At 43.2% G+C, this 20,326-nt stretch overlaps 1 protein-coding gene across 1 annotated transcript in view; it reads left to right on the top strand.

Annotated features, from left to right (window-relative positions):
- Window positions 1–19,913, top strand: part of LOC311130079 (pre-mRNA-splicing factor CWC22 homolog) — a 50,369-nt gene extending 30,456 nt beyond the window's left edge. The window contains exons 16-21 of the mRNA XM_084162733.1: window positions 13,671–13,748; window positions 14,055–14,207; window positions 14,589–14,716; window positions 14,898–14,999; window positions 15,348–15,532; window positions 18,686–19,913. Of these exons, the coding sequence (XP_084018859.1) occupies window positions 13,671–13,748; window positions 14,055–14,207; window positions 14,589–14,716; window positions 14,898–14,999; window positions 15,348–15,532; window positions 18,686–19,422 (1,383 nt within the window). The 3' untranslated portion in view covers window positions 19,423–19,913. The remainder of the gene's footprint in view (window positions 1–13,670; window positions 13,749–14,054; window positions 14,208–14,588; window positions 14,717–14,897; window positions 15,000–15,347; window positions 15,533–18,685) is intronic.
- The last annotated feature ends 413 nt before the right edge of the window (window positions 19,914–20,326 follow it).

Raw genomic sequence — 20,326 nt, 5'->3', positions numbered from 1 at the left:
TTTTGCATTTTTTGAAAAGTTATTCTTTTCATTTCACTTCACCATTTTGGACTATTTTGTGTTTGTACATCACATGAAATCCAAATAAAAATGAATTTAAACAGGTTGTAATGCAACAAAATAGGAAAACCGCCAAGGGGGATGAATTATTTTGCAAGGCTCTGTAAGGTCCCACAGTTGACTGCATGTCAGAGAATAAATATACCATGAGGAACTGTCCGTTTATCTCAGAAATAGAATTGTGATGAGGCATACACTACTAGTCAAAAGTTTGGACACACCTACTCATTCAAGGGTTTTTCTTAGTTTATACAATTTTTTACATTGTAGAATAATAGTGAAGACCTCAAAACTATGAAATAACACATATGGAATCATGTAGTAACCCAAAAAGTGTTAAATAAGTCAAAATATATTTGAGATTCTTCAAATAGCCACCCTTTGCCTTATATATCTTGCATTACTCATCTCATATGTACAGTTGAAGTCGGAAGTTTACGTACACTTAGGTTGGAGTCATTTGATTTGATTTGATTAAAACTTGTTTTTCAACCACTCCACAAATGTCTTGTTAACAATCTATAGTTTTGGCAAGTCGGTTAGGACATCTAATTGTTTACAGACTGATTATTTCACTTATAATTCACTTTATCACAATTCCAGTGGGTCAGAAGTTTACATACACCAAGTTGACTGTGCCTTTAAACAGCTTGGAAAATTTCAGAAAATGATGTCATGGCTTTAGAAGCTTCTGATTGCTAATTGACATCATTTGAGTCAATTGGAGGTGTACCTGTGGATGTATTTCAAGGCCTACCTTCAAACTCAGTGCCTCTTTGCTTGACATCATGGGAAAATGAAAAGAAATCAGCCAAGACCTCAGAAAAAAAATTGTAGACTTCCACAAGTCTGGTTCATCCTTGGGAGCAATTTCCAAACGCCTAAAGGTGCCACGTTCATCTGTACAAACAAACAATAGTACGCAAGTTTGAACACCATGGGTCCACGCAGCCCTCATAATGCTCAGGAAGGAGACGCATTCTGTCTCCTAGAGATGAATGTACTTTGGTGCGAAAAGTGCTAATCAATCCCAGAACAACAGCAAAGGACCTTGTGAAGTTGCTGGAGTACAAAAGTATCTATATCCACAGTAAAACAAGTCCTATATCGACATAACCTGAAAGGCCGCTCAGCAAGGAAGAAGCCACTGCTCCAAAACCGCCATAAAAAAGCCAGACTACGGTTTGCAACTGCACATGTGGAAAAATATCATACTTTTTGGAGAAAAGTCCTCTGGTCTGATGAAACAAAAATAAAACTGTTTGGCCATAATGACCATTGTTATGTTTGGAGGAAAAAGGGAGATGCTTGCAAGCCGAAGAACACCATCCCAACCGTGAAGCACGGGGGTGGCAGCATCATGCTGTGGGGGTGCTTTTCTGCAGGATGGACTGGTGCACATCACAAAATAGATGGCATCATGAGGAAGGAAAATTATGTGGATATATTGAAGCAACATCTCAAGACATCAGTCAGGAAGTTAAAGCTTGGTCGCAAATGGGTCTTCCAAATGGACAATGACCCTAAGCATACTTCCAAAGTTGTGGCAAAATGGCTTAAGGACAACAAAGTCAAGGTATTGGAGTGGCCATCACAAGGCCCTGACCTCAATCCTATAGAACATTTGTGGGCAGAACTGAAAAAGCGTGTGTGAGCAAGAAGGCCTACAAACCTGACTCAGTTACACCAGCTCTGTCAGGAGGAATGGGCCAAAATTCACCCAACTTATTGTGGGAAGCTTGTGGAAGGCTACCCAAAACGTTTGACCCAAGTTAAACAATTTAACGGCAATGCTACCAAATACTAATTGAGTGTATGTAAACTTCTGACCCACTAGAAATGTGATGAAATAAATAAAAGCTGAAATAAATCATTCTCTCTACTATTATTCTGACATTTCACATTCTTAAAATAAAGTGGTGGTCCTAACTGACCTAAGACAGGGAATTTTACTAGGATTACATTTTTTACATTTTAGTCATTTAGCAGACGCTCTTATCCAGAGCGACTTACAGTTAGTGAGTGCATACATTTTTCATACTGGCCCCCCGTGGGAAGCGAACCCACAACCCTGGCGTTGCAAGCGCCATGCTCTACCAACTGAGCTACAGGAATTGTGAAAAAACTGAGTTTAAATGTATTTCGCTAAGGTGTATGTAAACTTCCGACTTCAACTGTATATGCTGTATTCTATAATATTCTACTGTATTTTAGTCCGTGCCGCTCTGTCATTGCTCGTCCATATATGTATATATTCTTAATTCCGTTCCTTACTTAGATTTGTGTGAATTGGGTATATGTTGTGCAATTGTTAGATATTACTTGTTAGATATTACTGCACTGTCGGAGCTAGAAGCACAAGCATTTCGCTACACCCGCAATAACATCTGCTAAACACATGTATGTGACAAAGAACATTTGATTTGGAATGCATTTCAATTAACAGGTGTGCCTTCTTAAAAGTTAATCTAGGGAATTTATTTTCTCCTTAATGCGTTTGAGCCAATCAGTTGTGTTGTGACAAGGTAGGGGGGGTATACAGTAGATAGCCCTATTTGGTAAAAGACCAAGTCCGTTTTATGGCAAGAACATCTCAAATAAGCAAAGAGAAACTAGAGTCTGTCATTACTTTAAGACATAAAGGTCAGTCAATACGGAACATTTCAATAACTTTTAAAGTTTCTTCAAGTGTAGTCGCAAAAACCCTCAAGTGCTATGATGAAACTGGCTCTCATGAAGACTGCCACAGGAATGGAAGACCCAGAGTTACCTCTGCTGCAGAGGATAAGTTAATTAGCGTTACAAGCCTCAGAAATTACAGCCCAGATAAATGCGTCACAGAGTTCAAGACACAGACACATCTCAACATCAACTGTTCAGAGGGGACTCTATGAATCAGGCCTTCATGGTTGAATTGCTGCAAAGAAACCAGTACTAAAGGACACCAATGAGAAGAGACCTGCTTGGGCCAAGAAACACGAGCAATGGACATTCGACCGGTGGAAATGTGTCCTTTGGTCTGGAGTCCAAATTGGAGATTTTTGGTTCCAACTGCGGTGTCTTTGTGAGACACGGTGTGGGTGAACGGAGGATCTCCGCATGTGTAGTTCCGACTGGAAAGCATGGAGGTGTTATGGTGTGGGGGTGCTTTGCTGGTGACACTTAACCAGCATGGCTACCACAGCATTCTGCAGCGGTACTCCATCCCATCTGGTTTGGGCTTAGTGGGACTATCATTTGTTTTTCTACAGGACAATGACCAACACACCTCTAGGCTGTGTAAGGGCTATTTTACCAAGAAGGAGAGCTATGGAGTGCTGCATCAGATGACCTGGCCTCCACAATCCCCCGACCTCAACCCAATTGTGATGGTTTGGGATGAGTCGTACCGCAGAGTGAAGGGAAAGCAGCCACCAAGTGCTCAGCATATGTGGGAACTCCTTCAAGACTGTTGGAAAAGCATTCCAGGTGAAGCTGGTTGAGAGTGCCAAGCGTGTGCAAAGCTGTCATAAAGGAAAGGGGTGGCTATTTGAAGAATCTCAAATATAAAATATATTTTGATTTGTTGAACACTTTTTTGGTTACTACATGACTCCATATGTGTTATTTTGTAGTTTTGATGTCTTCCCTATTATTCTACAATGTAGAAAATAGTAAAAAATAAAGAAAGCCCTTGAATGAGTAGTTGTGTCCAAACTTTTGACTGGGACTGTATATCTGGGGAAGGGTATAAAACAATTTCTAGAGTGTTGAAAGTTTCCAAGACCACAGTGGTCTCCATCATTGGGAAATGGAAAAAAAATGGAACTACCCAGACTCTGCCTAGAGCTGGCGGTCCGACCAAACTGAGCAACCGGGCAAGAAGGACGGTCAGGGAGGTGACAAATAACCCAATGACCACTCTGACAGAACTGCAGAGTTCCTTGGCTGAGATGGGAGAACCTGCCAGAAGGACAACAGTCTCTACAGCACTTCCCCAAACAGGGCTTAATGGGAGAGTGGCCAGACGGATGCCACTCCTGAGAAAAAGGCCCATGACAGCACGCCTGTAGTTTGCAAAGGCATGTGAAAGACTGAGCGCGTAAGGCAAAATATTCTGTGGTCTGATGAGACAAAAATTGAACTCTTTGGCCAAAACACTATTTCTGGAGAAAACCAAGCACAGCTCATCACCTGTAACACCATCCCTACCGTGAAGCATTGGGGTGGCAGCATCATGCTATGGGGATGCTTATCAGCAGCAGGGACTGGGAGACTGGTAACGATAGAGGGAACAATGAATGGAGCCAATTACAGACAAATCCTTGATGAGAACGTGCTTCAGAGTGCAAATGACCTTAGACTGGGAGCGTAGATTCACGTTCCAACAGGACAATGACCCCAAGCATACAGCCAAAGCAACACTGGAATGGCTTCAGAACAAGAATGTGAAAGTCCTTGAGTGGCCCAGCCAAAGCCCAGACTTGAATCCCATAAAAAAATCTGTGGGAAGACTTGAAGATTGCAGTTTACCGCTGCTCCCCATCTAACTTAACAAAGCTTGAGAAAATCTCCAAGGAAAAATGGGAGAAAAGCTGGTAGACATACCCAAGACAAATCAAAGCTGTAATCGCTGCCAAAGGTGCTTCTACAAAGTATTGACTCAAAAGTGTGAATACTTATGTAAATGAGATTTCTGTATTCCATTTTCAATACATTTGCTAACATTTTTTGAAACATGTTTTCATTTTGTCATTATTGTGTGTAGTAAAAAAAAATATATTTCATCAATTTTGAATTCAGGCTGTAACACAACAAAGTGCAATAAGTCAAGGCGTATGAATACTTTCTGAAGGCACTGAATGTTACCTTAAATAGCTGTACGATAGGTCATGTTTCTTCTAGTAGCCTGCCAACACTACACACGTTTGTGGGTGGAAATAATATGTGATCGCTCTCATGTACCTGTACTCTGCAATACAATTTGGTATCTTATGCAATTCCATAAGAAATGGGTTGAAAATAAAGCTATGACATGTAAGTAAATAGTGTAGCTAAGAAATTATACCCAGCCATCTTTGATACATCTGTCTTTGCATCCTCCCATAACTAGATATTAGCCTATAGGCCTACATTGCTGCCCGGGCCATTGGCCGTTTAACTACACTTTAACCTACCCAGCATCTATCTACAGTGCCTTCAGAATGTATTCACACACCTTGACCTTTTCCACATTTTGTTGTGTTACAGCCTGCATTTTAAATGGATTAATTGTAGATTTTGTGTCACTGATCTACACACAATACCCCATAATGTCAGTGGCCCTATTTAAAATTACTTAAAAATGAAAATCTGAAATGTCTTGAGTCAAGTTTTCCACCATTTTGTTATGGCAAGCCTAAATAAATCCTGTTTGCAATAAAGCACTAAAGTAATACTGCAAAAAAATGTGACAACGAAATACACTTTTTTGTCCTGATTACAAAGCGTTATGTTTGGGCCAAACACAACACATCACTGAGTACCACTTCATATTTTCAAGCATGGTGGTGACTGCATCATGTTATGGGTATGCTTGTCATCGGCAAGGACAAGGAGTTTTTTTTTAATGCAAATAAATGGAATAGAGCTAAGCACAGGCAAAATCCTAGAGGGAACACTTGGTTCAGTCTGCTTTCCAACAGACACTGGGAGACAAATTCACCTTTCAGCAGGACAATTACCTAAAACAAAAGGCTGAATATACACTAGAGTTGCTTACCAAGACTCCAACTACAGAGAACTTCAGTAATTGTTTTAAAGAATAATGTGCAAATAATGTACAATCCAGGTGTGCAAAGCTCTTAGACTTACCCAGAAAGCTGTAATCGCTGGCAAAGGTGATTCTAACATGAATTGACTGAAGGTGTTAAATACTTATCTAATCAAGATATACTGTATTAGTGTTTTATAATCCATTATTTTTCTAACATTTTGACATTAGAGTATTTTGTGTAGACAACAAATGACAATTACATCCATTTTAATCCCACTTTGTAACACAAAATGTGGAAAGTCAAGGGGTGTGAATACTTTCTGAAGGCACTGTATCTATTTTACCCAATGGATTTATGTTAGGATAATTAGGCTTGCTCTGAGGCCAGAAACATTAATAGGAGTTTAGATTTTTCTAACCTAGTGTAGTATATCTAATATAGTAAAGGGGTGGATAATGTGAACATATTAGGATTATGATGCAGTCACACAGTTTATTATTCATTTCTATAAAGGTGTGATATCCTAAGTTTGACACCCTAGGCTACAGCTAGGGGCTGGATTGGCCTATATGACGCAGTCACACACCTTATTATTCATTCCTTTCTATGAGGTGTGATTGTGTGAACTGTAAAGCAGACATGATAAAGGAGATGGGCTGTGTGGACGGCTAGCAGCGCTATCACCACTGTCTGTCTACTAGTCTGGGACTGTGGAGCTGACGTGACGGCAGGCGTGATTATTGTCCTTGTCAGCAGTGAGCGAGAGAATACATCATTGTAAGGGGAGTGAGAGTGAAGAATGAATCAGTTAGTCGGTTCCACAGCTGGGACTCTCGTTATTCACAGCACATCTGCCTGCCTGTCCATGACTCACCATGCTAGTTTGGTCTGCTAGAAAAATTAAGATTGATAAAGCAGGACAGATAAATCTCAGCCAGTATTTCATTGATCTTTAATATTAGATGTTTAGAATTAGATTTACAAACATTTTTTTTACATGCATTTTACTGGTTCATACCCGTATGGCATGCTTCGCTACTACCCATAGTAGTATCTAGGCACGCCAATGTTGTCAGTTTAGTTTTTCAGCTGCAGAGGCTCGGAGATTGTCTCGGGATGTTAGAAATGATATGCTGTTGTATTTAAGAGTTTGTAGGAGTTTTGTTTCATCTTTAGAATCCAGGACATATGAAAGAATGTACTTCATTTACCCTATCCAATCTGATTGTTCCTATTTTTACATTTACATTTTAGTCATTTAGCAGACGCTCTTATCCAGAGTGAATACATTTATTTTTTTATACTACTATTAATTTCATTAACAATCACCCATATTAGCAAATGTATTTCACTTCAAACGTCACATTTCTCTGGTATAGGCTACTTTATCGTTATGAACGATATCAGTGAAATGCCCACGATAAGTGATTGTGTATGATCAATGTCGATCATTTTTGGTTTATCGTCGCAGCTCTACTTTTGGGACACTCTTCACTTGTGTGTCCTATCTAGAAGCCTATATCTAGTGAGGGCCTATATTAGTTCAGTTGATCTAGGTGTGATGTACCTGCCAGGCCATTTCCTGACTCTGGAAGGAACACAGGAGAGGAGGGGGAAAGATGGAAGGGCTGCGTCTGTCCGTGAAGCTATCTAGCCAGTGCTAAGAGCATTCAGAGGACAGCCTTTCTTTGCCTGCTTTCAGGGTTTAACTCTAAGTAACGTGACTGTCTATGACACCATATGTGTTGAAGTGGCCCTGGGTGTTCAAGCTAGTCAAGGCAAGGCAAGACCCATATTCGAGACAGCTCTGAAAGAATTATTATTGAACGCTTTTTATTATTCCATATGGAATTCCAACTGCTGATGGGTAGCGAGCTAGTAGTTCTGTCAGATCAGTGTCAATCAAATTCCCTGCGCCCTTCAACCTAGGCTAGGTCTCCTCAGCCTGCAGCTTCTAGTCCCTGAGCCGAAGGTTAGTGTTGGGCTCCTCTCTCTCACACACACCAGATGGAAAAGGACAGTACATGCTGTAAGGGAAGAGAATGTCACCCAGCCTGCCTGTATAGCCCCAGCCTGCCTGTATAGCCCCAGCCTGCCTGTATAGCCCCAGCCTGCCTGTATAGCCCCAGCCTGCCTGTATAGCCCCAGCCTGCCTGCATAGCCCCAGCCTGCCTGCATAGCCCCAGCCTGCCTGCATAGCCCCAGCCTGCCTGCATAGCCCCAGCCTGCCTGCATAGCCCCAGCCTGCCTGCATAGCCCCAGCCTGCCGCCCCCTCCTGAGACTATAGGCCCTGACGACCACAGAGAGATGGCATGATATTATGTTCTGAGAAGGCCCCTACACTGCACCCACACAGCCACAGAGACCCCAGGTGCTGCCGGAGGAATGGTGTAGGGGTGTGAGCCTAAAGATGCTGGGGACCATGTAAACACCTCACTTCCTTTACGGCCTGGCCCGGCCCAGAGTAATGCCATTGTCATACCAGGGTACTATACCCACCCAGTTGCAGGTATTGCTGTCTTTCCCTGTCCATAGACTGCTTTCATGGTAATGAAAAAGCATGTAATCATAGAGAACTACGCTACGTGACCAAAAGTATGTGGACACCTGCTCGTCGAACATCTCATTCCAAAATCATTTGCGTTGATATGGAGTTGGTCCCCCCTTTGCTGCTATAACAGCCTCCACTCGTCTGGGAAGAGATACCGATCTCGACAAACCATTTCTGTATGGACCTCGCTTTGTGCACTGGGGCATTGTCAAGCTGAAACAGGAAAGGGCCTTCCCCAAACTGTTGCCATGAAGTTGGAAGCACAGAATCGTCAAGAATGTCATTGTATGCTGTAGTGTTAAGATTTCCCTTCACTGGAACTAAGGGGCCTTGCCCGAACCATGAAAAACAGCCCTAGACAGCACTTACAGTTGACCGGGGCAGCTCTAGCAGGGCAGAAATCTTACAAACTGACTTGTTTGAAAGGTGGCATCCTAGGACAGTGCCACGTTGAAAGTCACTGAGCTCTTCAGTAAGGCCATTCTACTGCTAATGTTTGTTTATGGAAATTGCATGGCTGTGCTCGATTTTATACACCTGTCAGCAACGGTTGTGGCTGAAATAGCCGAATCCACTAATTTGAAGTGGTGTCCACATACTTTTGTCTATATAGTGTATTTCTGTATGGTTCTATGTCTATGCATGTAATCCTCATGTAACACTTCCTACAGAGTCTAGCGTAGCAGAATAATACCAGAGTAAAACTCACCTAGATGCACAGACTCAGGGAGTGTCAGCAATGGGGGTTTCTGCACCCACAGCCAGGTGGACAGGGGTACACACAGAGATCCTATAATTCACATATTCTATTCTATAGGCTATGTAATTCTATGAGTACACAGGCATTTAGAGATTTCCCTGGACCGACAGCCAAATGGATAGGATATGAACTGAGACCTGGAGATTTCCTTCCCTGCCTGCTAGGATCCTGAGGAATAGGCTCTTCTCTAGAGCTCATGGCCTGCTCAATATCTCAGTTGTGATGGATAGACACATTAGGAAAGCTAATGACTGAATCAGTAACCGTCGCCCGATTCTTCACAAACACAGCACAGCAGACCACAACCCTATTCTCCTCTCACAACACACAGGAACACTGCCTGTCTGCCTTGGTTTTTAAAGGAGATAAATTAAAAGGGCTCTCTGTTAAAACAGGAAGGGAAATCATTATCTTCAGTCAGCGGCCTATCTCTCTCTGTCTCAAATCTATCCCCTTGGACTTTACCTGAACCTGAATTGACCTGAACCACTAGTTTTAAAGTGCTGGTAGTGTTATTGCTGCTGTGTTCCATGATGTCTACCAGCTGACATTAGTGCACTATATAGGGAATAGTGTGCCATGTCAGACGCAGTCAGAGTGTTGATGTTGTGATTGGATATTTCAGTAGAAGATTGAAACTGTTCCAGTTGGTCATTTCTATGCATTGACTTGGCTGACCCTGGCTGATAAACGATATATATTCAAAAGTAGGTGAACACCCCTTCAAATTAGTGGATTCGGCTATTTCAGCCACACCCGTTGCTGACAGGTGTATACAATCGAGCACACAGCCATGCAATTTCCATAGACAAACACTAGCAGTAGAATAGCCTTACTGAAGAGCTCGGTGACTTTCAACATGGCACCGTCATAGGATGTCACCTTTCCAACAAGTCAGTTCGTCAAATTTCTGCCCTGCTAGTGCTGCCCGGTCAAATGTAAGTGCTGTTATTGTGAAGTAGAAACGTCTAGGAGCAACAACGGCTCAGCCGCGAAGTGGTAGGCCACACAAGCTCACAGAACGGGGCCGCCGAGTGCTGAAGCGCGTAGCTTGAAAAAATCGCCTGTCCTCGTTTGCAACACTCACTACCGAGTTCCATACTGCCTCTGGAGGCAACATCAGCACAATAACAGTTTTTCGGGAGCATCATGAAATGGGTTTACATGGCCGAGCAGCTGCACACAAGCCTAGCAGTGGAAACGCGTTCTCTGGAGTGATGAATCACGCTTCACCATCTGGCAGTCTGATGGACGAATCTGGGTTTGGCAGATGCCAGGAGAACGCTACCTGCCCGACTGCATAGTGCCAACTGTAAAGTTTGGTGGAGGAGGAATAATGGTCAGGGGCTGTTTTTCACAGTCTGGGCTAGGCCCCTTAGTTCCAGTGAAGGGGAATCTTAACACTACAGCATACAATGACATTCTAGACGATTCTGTGCTTCCAACTTTGTGGCAACCATTTGAGGAAGGCCCTTTCCTGTTTCAGCATGACAATGCCCCCGTGCACAAAGCGAGGTCCATACAGAAATGGTTTGTCGAGATCGGTGTGGAAGAACTTGACTGGCCTGCACAGAGCCCTGATCTCAACCCCATCGAACACCTTTGGGATGAATTGGAACGCCGACTGCGAGCCAGGCCTAATCGCCCAACATCAGTACCCGACCTCACAAATGCTCTTGTGACTGAATGGCAGCAAGTTCCAACATCTAGTGGAAAGCCTTCCCAGAAGAGTGGAGCAAAGGGGGGACTCCATGTTAATGCCTATGATTTTGGAATGAGATGTTCGATGAGCAGGGGGGACATACTTTTGGTAATGTGGTGTATGTGGTTGAGAATGAGGATGCATCCCAAATGGCACTTTATTCCTTATAGAGAGCATTATTTTTGACCAGATCCAATAGGGCTCTGGTCAAAAGTAGTGCGCTATCTAGTGAAGAAGATGACATTTGGGAGGTACCCTGAGTGTCCTCAGGATGGAGAGGGTTCTGAGATGAGATGGGGGACAGACAGCAGAGTTTCATAGCATTCCCATCATGTAGCCAGGCCAGGCTGAGAATCAGGCACACTGTGTGAACATCACACTTTCCTATCTCAGTATCACACAACAACATAACACAGCCTCCTGCTGCTGTCTGCTACCAGGGCTTCTTCCTCTGTGGCAGAGAGACACTTACCAGACAGACGTGTGTCTCAGTAACAAACCATACAGCTCCTAGCCTCATAGTCATACCCATCATTATTATGATAACTGTGCTGAGATGTTAAATGTGTTCAGTCTGTCAGCTAGCTAAGCTACATGCTGAGAACTTTCTCTCACACATTTACTTTCTCAATGAATTTAAATGTGTTTGCACATGAATCATTCAGGTTTTAGCCCACATGATAAGTTAAAGGCTAGGAAGCATGAGTTTTTCCTCATGTATCTCAGTGTGGTCAAATACTTAGTAACTTAGTTGTAGTCTTGATCTGTTTACCTATAAGTACAAACACAGTTATGTTTCGAGGTTATTACATATTAACTTACTTCCGGATTACTTCTAAACTCCCCACAATGCACTACTTCTCAGCGTCATGAAGGATCTACTCTACTCTGGCTACCGAGTTCGTATTCTAGCTCGGTATCTAGCTCAAGCTGGTTTACGATAGCCACACCTCATGCTATTCACAGATTTTGTGTATTTTATCTAGTGGGAACCCTTTAGCACAGCAGGCTCTGGTGCTTTCTTGCCGTGGGCTCAAAACAAAATCAAATTATACCTGCTTTCTCTTTGTGTAGTACCTCGCCTGTTGTCCTTTTTTTTTTTGTCAACTTTTCGGCATGTTCTCTGTGAAGTAGGCTATGGGAGTTTTGTAACTTTTTCCACCTTGGCTTAGTGCTAGCGCGCTAGCTGACTGACATCAGTAATCTATCCACTATCCACACCGGTGAAGCACCCGCCTCCCCCTCGCTTTGGTAGCTAACTCAGCCTGCACTCATTTAAAAGTGTTTCACTGGGCTGGGCCCCAGCCGTCAATCTGTAAGTCTCTGCTCTCTCTTTGCTTTTAATCTACGGTTATGTTTTAGTTGGGTTGTGTTGTATTCTAGCTGGTCTCCAGTTGGTCTCCTGTATTCTAGCTGGTCTCCGATTTAAACCGTGGTGGTTGGCTAGGCTAAAAGCTAGTTGGCTAAATAGCTGGTGTTAGCTGGCTGGCTAACTTGCTGGGTAAGATAACTGCATATAGCTAACATTCTTTGATAACCGGTTAGATGCCTTTATATATTTCCAAAACATTGATTCACTTTAATGTAGTTGTAAGATAGGCGTTGATAGCAACTGGCTGACTCATTCAGTGCTAAAGTAACATTAGCAGGCTGGTAGGGCTAACGTTAGCATGCTAGTAGGGCTAACATTAGCAGGCTAGTTGGCTAGCAACCTTGCAAGTTGATTTGTAACAATACATTCATAAAGTATTTGCTTGTAAGTTGCCTGATTTGCTTTAATTTGTAGTTATACATGTGAAGTTATATCTGTTGGAATTTACATTATAGGGAATAGGCTGGCTTGCCGGGTCCTCCATATTACATCACACCCCGGAAAAACTTTTTCTAACATTTTACATTTACATTTTAGTCATTTAGCAGACGCTCTTATCCAGAGCGACTTACAGTTAGTGAGTGCATACATTATTTTTTGTATTTTTTTTTCATACTGGCCCCCCGTGGGAATCAAACCCACAACCCTGGCGTTGCAAACGCCTTGCTCTACCAACTGAGCTACATCCCTGCCGGCCATTCCCTCCCCTACCCTGGACGACGCTGGGCCAATTGTGCGCCGCCCCATGGGTCTCCCGGTCGCGGCCGGCTACGACAGAGCCTGGATTTGAACCAGGATATCTAGTGGCACAGCTAGCACTTAGACCACTGTGCCACTCGGGAGACCGGGAGACCCATGGGGCGGCGCACAATTGGCCCAGCGTCGTCCAGGGTAGGGGAGCATTCTTCGGTATGCCCCCCCCCCCCCCATATTGCACATGTTTTTTTCTATGAATTGAAATGTCTTCCAAGGAATCATTCAGATTTTACATGATGAGCAAATAGTCCAATTTCTATCGATTTTTTTCCCCCCTCCATATCATAAACATGATTCTCCTATCTCTCACCACCAGTGTAATTTGGTGCCAGGTCATGACCTGTCCAGGATGTTAATTTGAAGATTGATCACACCACAGCCCATGGTTGCCCAAGGCTGGCCTCCTCAATGAAAATATAGTCTTACGAAATCAATAATCTGCTTGGCTGGGATATTGGTTGGAGGATGAGAGGACAGAGAATGGTTTTGTCCAAAATGGCACCCTGTGTAGCGCACTACTTTTGACCTGGGCCCGGTCAAAGTAGTGTACTATGTAGAGAATAGGGTCCCATTTCGGACCGGTCGCTAGCTGGCAGCAAGAGGATATAACAGATGGGTCTTTTTTATATCCCCCATAGGTGCAGCCCTTCCTGGCTTGGCCAGGTCTCAGCATCCCCTCTGTGTCCATGTTCCAGAGATTAAAGCTATTTTTATGTCTGCCTTCTCCCAACAGAAAGAGTTGTGCAACATGATTCTAGACTGCTGTGCCCAACAGAGGACCTATGAGAAGTTCTTTGGTCTTCTAGCAGGGGTAAGAAGACCAAATAATATATATTTATTTATTATTTATTGAATTAAATATAACCAAAATATATATTGAATAATTTTCCTTTATTCCTGAGACAATTGTCATTAACTTGAAGTCTGTTTATGTTGCATGGGGAAAGTTGGAATTTCATCACCCTTGAAATTACATTTGTTGATAAGTCTATAGTTTCTAAAGTACAGTTAATTAATTTGGCCTTTTACAGGAATTTGTCTCGCATTCAAGAGCACTGCATTAAGACCAACTTTATTCTACTCTCAACTAACATTGTGAACTCTGTCAATTTCTCAGAGGTTTTGTCTGCTGAAGAAGGACTATATGGAGAGTTTTGAGGCCATCTTCATGGAGCAGTATGAAACCATCCATCGCCTAGAGACCAATAAACTGAGAAACGTTGCCAGGATGTTCGCCCATCTCCTGTACACTGACTCTGTCCCGTGGAGTGTACGTACTGTACCTCTCTAGGGTTGTGTCTCAAATGGCACCCTATTTGCTTCTTTTGACCATGCCCTATGTGCCCTGGTTGAAATTAGTGCACTACATGGGGAATAGGGTGCCATTTTGGCCACAGACAACTCAACATCTCTAACCTAAAAGCTTGTGCTGACTCTGCCGTTACTACGCACATCGTCTCGTGGCATAATGCATCCTCTCTCTTTCATCCCATAATTAAATTGTAGAATGTATTACAGCATCAATATGGCTTTAAATCTTATTGATTGATTCATCTAACGTTGGGTATTAAGGCAACGTTGTTGGTGATTTGATTTCCTTTCAACAGCTACTAATCTAGTTACACTGTGTGTCTGTGTGTTTCTCTCTCAGGTGCTGGAATGTATTAAAGTCAGTGAGGACACCACCACGTCGTCCAGTCGAATCTTCGTCAAGATCTTGTTCCAGGAGCTGTGTGCCTACATGGGTCTGCCCAGGCTCAATGAACGACTCAAGGATATGTACGTCAATGTAGTCTTTTCCTCCTCCACTGTCAACTAATATATCACTTGAAGATGTTGAAATTTACTACTATTCTCAATTGTCCCTGAAGGGATAAATGAAGTTGAATTTAAATACGTTTAATTGTCACGTTTTGATGCATGTGATTGTGTCTCATCCGGTCTTTTTTGTATCTTCCAGGACGTTGCAGCCCTTCTTCGAGGGTCTTTTTCCTCGTGACAACCCCAGGAACACCAGATTCGCCATAAATTTCTTCACCTCCATTGGCCTGGGTGGACTGACGTAAGTGTCTCCATTCTAATAATATAATCATAATACGTGCTACTTAGCAGATGCTTTCATCCAAAGCAACAGCACAATGAGAATGCATACATTTTATGTATGTTTGTGATCCCTGCATATTTTATAACCCACAACCTTCGCATTGCTAGTGCCATGCTTTTACCTACTGAGCCACACAGGAACACATTGTAATGTAACATGCTGGGGTATTGCGTCACCATCCTCCTGTGATCTCCTGCCAGTGTCATAATTTATTTTTTCTCAGTCTCGCTCTCTCTCTCTTGCTCCCTCTCCCCTTCTCTCTCCCTCTCCCTCTCTCTACCCGCTCTCCCTCCCTCCCTCCCATAGGGATGAACTCCGTGAGCATTTGAAGAACGCCCCCAAGATAATCATGACCCAGAACCAGGACGTGGAGTCGTCAGACTCCGACTCGTCCTCTTCCTCCTCTGACTCGTCCTCCTCAGACAGTGACAGCAGCGACAGTGACAGCTCTGACTCTTCCACTGACTCCTCCTCATCCAGCAACAGCTCAGGTACAGAGTAGCTTTACCACCCTGACAGTCCCTTACTGTAGCCTGGTCCCAGATCTGTTTGTTATTTGTACTTTGGTCATTGTCAGCACAAACAGCACTTTAAACAGATCTGGGACCCTCACTATGCTTTTTTATTGAAACACTTAGACGTAGGTAGTTGAAAGGACATCATTGCAATCAACTTACAACCCAGCCCGTTTTTAACCAGCACAGTCTGAATCATTTCTTAGAGGAATTATAAGTGCTAGTCCTTTAATTCGTCCTTTGATAGTTGAGTATTTTATTAAGTGTCTGCCCTCCACCTTCACCTCAACCTAATTATAATGCCTGTGTTGTGTCCGGGGAGGTGGTGGTGCCCGTAGAATTAGTCATTCTATTTATATGGTTGTACCCTTCTTTCCTTGTCCCTGCTGTGAGGGTGGCCAAGCCTGCTCTGTGTGTGTCTGCCCACGTCATGAGTCATTGCATGCCTCACCTTGAGGAATGTCAGTGTTGTACATAGCCCTCTAACTCAGCATGCTCATTATTTTAATTGGCCAGCTCTATTGACATGAAACTTGGATGTTTTGAATCACATCACTGTTTCCCTAGAAAAGGCCTGTCCCCACATGTCACATTATATAGTAATAATATTTGCCATTTAGCGTTGTTTTTTATCCAAAGCAACTTATAGTAGTGTTTAGGCTACATCATGTTAATCGTGGCATCAGGAACATTAAGATGGCTTTTTGTGTCAGTCCCATGCTGATGACATGCCACTACTGCCAACCAAGGACCAGTCTGTATTAACTTATTAAATATCCAATTTAACAAGAGAGCAGCGATTGTCCTGGTGAAACAGATGTCCTCTACACAATTACTGCTTTCAAATCAATAGCGCCAAAATGACCTCTGTGCATTGAAATATCCCATAGCACTGAAATTTCCCATGCACTTAAATGTTTGTCCAATAGCACTGAAAAGTCCAATAGTACTGAAGTGTCCATTAGCACTGCACAGTAATGTCCAATACCTCTGAGCTTCAGTTGGTTCTCACTAAATTGTCCTGAACATCAAGCCTGTGTGAGGTCCTAGAGGTGTTTCTCTGCTGTGATGTTGATGTGGCTATTTACCAATCAGCCTGTGTGTATACAGTACCATTCAAAACTTTGGATACACCTACTCATTCCAGGGTTTTTCTTTATTTTTACTATTTTCTACATTGTAGAATAATAGTGAAGACATCAAAACTATGAAATAACACATATGGAATCATGTAGTAAACAAAAAAGTGTTAAACAAATATATTTTATATTTGACATTCTTCATGGTAGCCACCCTTTGCCTTGGTGACAGCTTTGCACATGTTTGGCATTCTCTCAACCAGCTTCATGAGGTAGTCACCTGGAATTAATTTCAATTAACAGGTGTGCCTTGTTAAAAGTTAATTTGAGGAATTGATTTCCTTCTTTATGCGTTTGAGCCAATCAGTTGTGTTGTAACAAGGTAGGGTTGGTATACAGAAGATAGCCCTATTTGGTAAAAGACCAAGTCCATATTATGGCAAGAACAGCTCAAATAACAAAAGAGAAATGACAGCATTATTACTTTAAGACATGAAGGTCAGTCAATCCGGAAAATTTATTCAAGTGGAGTCGCAAAAACCATCAAAAGCTATGATGAAACTGGCTCTCATGAGGACCTCCACAGGAAAGGAAGACCCAGAGTTACCTCTGCTGCAGAGGATAAGTTCATTAGAGTTAACTGCACCTCAGATTGCAGCCCAAATAAATGCTTCACAGAATTCAAGTAACAGACACATCTCAACATCAACTGTTCAGAGGAGACTGCGTGAATCAAGCCTTCATGGTCGAATTGCTGCAAAGAAACCACTACTAAAGGACACCAATAAGAAGAAGACACTTGCTTGGGCCAAGAAACACGAGCAATGGACATTAGACCGGTGGAAATCTGTCCTTTGGTCCGATGAGTCCAAATTTGAGATTTTTGGTTCCAACCGCCGTGTCTTTGTGAGACGCAGAGTAGGTGAACGGATGATCTCTGCATGTGTGGTTCCCACTGTGAAGCATGGAGGAGGAAGTGTTATGGTGTGGGGGTGTGGGGGTGCTTTGCTGGTGACACTGTCTGTGATTTATTTAGAATTCAAGGCACACTTAACCAGCATGGCTACCACAGCATTCTGCAGCGATACGCCATCCCATCTGGTTTGCGCTTATTGGGAGTATCATTTGTTTTTCAACAGGACAATGACCAAAAACACACTTCCAGGCTGTGTAAGGTCTATTTTACCAAGAAGGAGAGTGGTGGTGCTGCATCAGATGACCTGGCCTCCACAATCACCCGACCTCAACCCAATTGAGATGGTTTGGGAAGAGCGTGCAAAGCTGTCATCAAGGCAAAGGGCTACTTTGAAGAATCTCAAATATACAATATATTTTGATTTGTTTAACACTTTATTGGTTACTACATGATTCCATATGTATTATTTCATAGTTTTGATGTCTTCACTATTATTCTACAATGTAGAAAATAGTAAAATTAAAGAAAAACCCTGGAATGAGTAGGTGTATCCAAACTTTTGACTGGTACTGTAAGTATACAAATCTCTATGCAAAACATGCATGCAAAGACAGTCCGTCAGTCCCGGCAGTGGTACACCCCCCCCCCCCAGTCAGTGTTGTGCTCTGGCGGTCTAGTGACTGTTTGACTAGTGTGGTGTGTTGGGTGCCCCTGGCCTGCTCTCTGTAGGGCAGAGTGACATGTTAACATGGCAGTGTAGTGCACTCTAGGCACTGGCCAAAAGCACAGTCTGTCATCATCTGCACACAGCTGCGTCCCAAATGGCACCCTATTCTCTACAGGGCTCTGGTGAAAAGTAGTGCACTATATAGGAAATAGGGTGCCATTTAGGTCACAGGAACAGCCTAAGCCCACCTCATACACCCATCACATAGATCCACTCGTATGGAATGGCAAAACTGTCATTTAGTGACCTCTTTTTTTAGCATAGATAATGTGCCTCTCTATGGGCTGGCAAAGTGGCATGCTGTGTGCATGCTTCTAGATGTATTTAGACTCTTTACTGATGTTTAACAGATTTCGATTCAAAGTCTGGATATATTTAGTTTCTAAGACAAATGTACTGTTTTACAGATTCCGATTCGAGGCGTAAAAAGAGCAAGGGCCACAGCAAAATGAAGAAGAGCGACAAAGACAAGAAGAAAGACAAGAAGACCAAGACCAAGGACAAGGCTTCTGCCAAAAAGATCTCCAATCAGAAGTCACCTCTGGAGGAACGGCCCAATAGGAGTCTGAGACACGAGAACCGTCGCCGTGACGACAGCAGTAGCGATGAAGAGGAGGCAGAGCGCGGCGGGGGGAGACCCAGGCCTGAGGACCGCCACAAAGCCTCTCACCACCGGGGTCGAGAAGAAGACACTCCGCCGCCGCCACCCACGCACGAGAGACCCAACCGTGCTGACCGTGGGGGGCACAAAGACAAGGATCTGCCTCGTGGCAGACCTGGCAGAGACAGAGACTATGAGGACGGGGACAGACAGCCAGAGGCCCGTAGGCACAAAAAGGACGATGGGGGTAAATACGATGGGAAACACCAAGCCCCCCAGGCCGACCGTGACCGAGTCAGACACCGCAGCCCTGAGAAGGAGAAGGAACTAGTGAGCAGTGGAGGCAGGGACAGAGATAGGGAGAGGTCAAAGTCACGGGAGAGGAGCAGCCGCAAGGAGAAGGACATGGATTCCTCCAGGGACTCGAACAGGAACGGGGTGGACAAGGAGAACAGGGAGGACAGCCATCAGTCTGACAGATACAGAGAACCCAGGCGAAACGAGGAACGGAGCAGGAATAGCTCCCCGCGCAGACAGAGATAGCCGGACCAATGGGAAAAGTAGTAGGCTTACTTTCCAATGTCCATACTTGCATACTACTTAGCATGCCAGTACTTTACTTCATTTTAAGTTGTGTGCTACTGTGGACTTTGAAACAGAGCGTTAGTAGTTATGATAGGCATGCTGTTCATAAGCCAGCTTGAACTCGTCCATCTCATTCTCTGTCATTGTCAGTCTCTCAATGTATGCATCTTATGCATAGCCTTTACAATAGTTGTTTTATATTGCCCAATGGAATGTCTTTCTTAGGAATGGTTCAGCGGTTGTATAGGAACAATAACAGTACAGAGATCTGCTTGCAGAAGTAGTGTTTATATTGTTTCTTTCTGTGGGTGTTATTGTAAGACTGGTAAAGTCAAGAAAGCTTGTGAGAGTTTGTATTTGATGCATCAACCTATTTTGTATTAGTGGCAACATATTTTTGTGTTGATGATAAAAATAAGACAAAACATATTAAAATATCCTTCAACTGTTCAATTGTACTTGATTTATTACTGAATATTATATAGTATATTGAACAAGTTTGCCCAGGTTAGAGAGGAAACACCAAAGCGACGGATGGCAGAGTGTACTTAAAAGCAGCGGGTGCCGTCTAACCCTAATCTTATTGCCTCTGACTACAGAACATCGGCGGCCAATTTCAGTTCATTAAATTGTTGTATTGCCGCCATTCTTGGACACCCAGCAGGTGATTGCTAACACACATCAATCCACAAAGGATCAGTTCTGAGCAAATCCAACATTATGTTGAACAACACTCTAAGAATCCATTCAATAACCTGTCATTATCACACATAGTTACAGTACATACAACATGCATACAATATGCATACAATATGCATGAATACATGCTTCTTACATAATTTACATATCTTCACATTGTGAT

Source organism: Coregonus lavaretus, assembly GCF_964263955.1.
Source record: "Coregonus lavaretus genome assembly, chromosome: 5".
Lineage (NCBI taxonomy): Eukaryota > Metazoa > Chordata > Actinopteri > Salmoniformes > Salmonidae > Coregonus > Coregonus lavaretus.
Note: the sequence above shows the minus strand (reverse complement) of the source record. Positions and strands in the feature narration are given on the sequence as shown.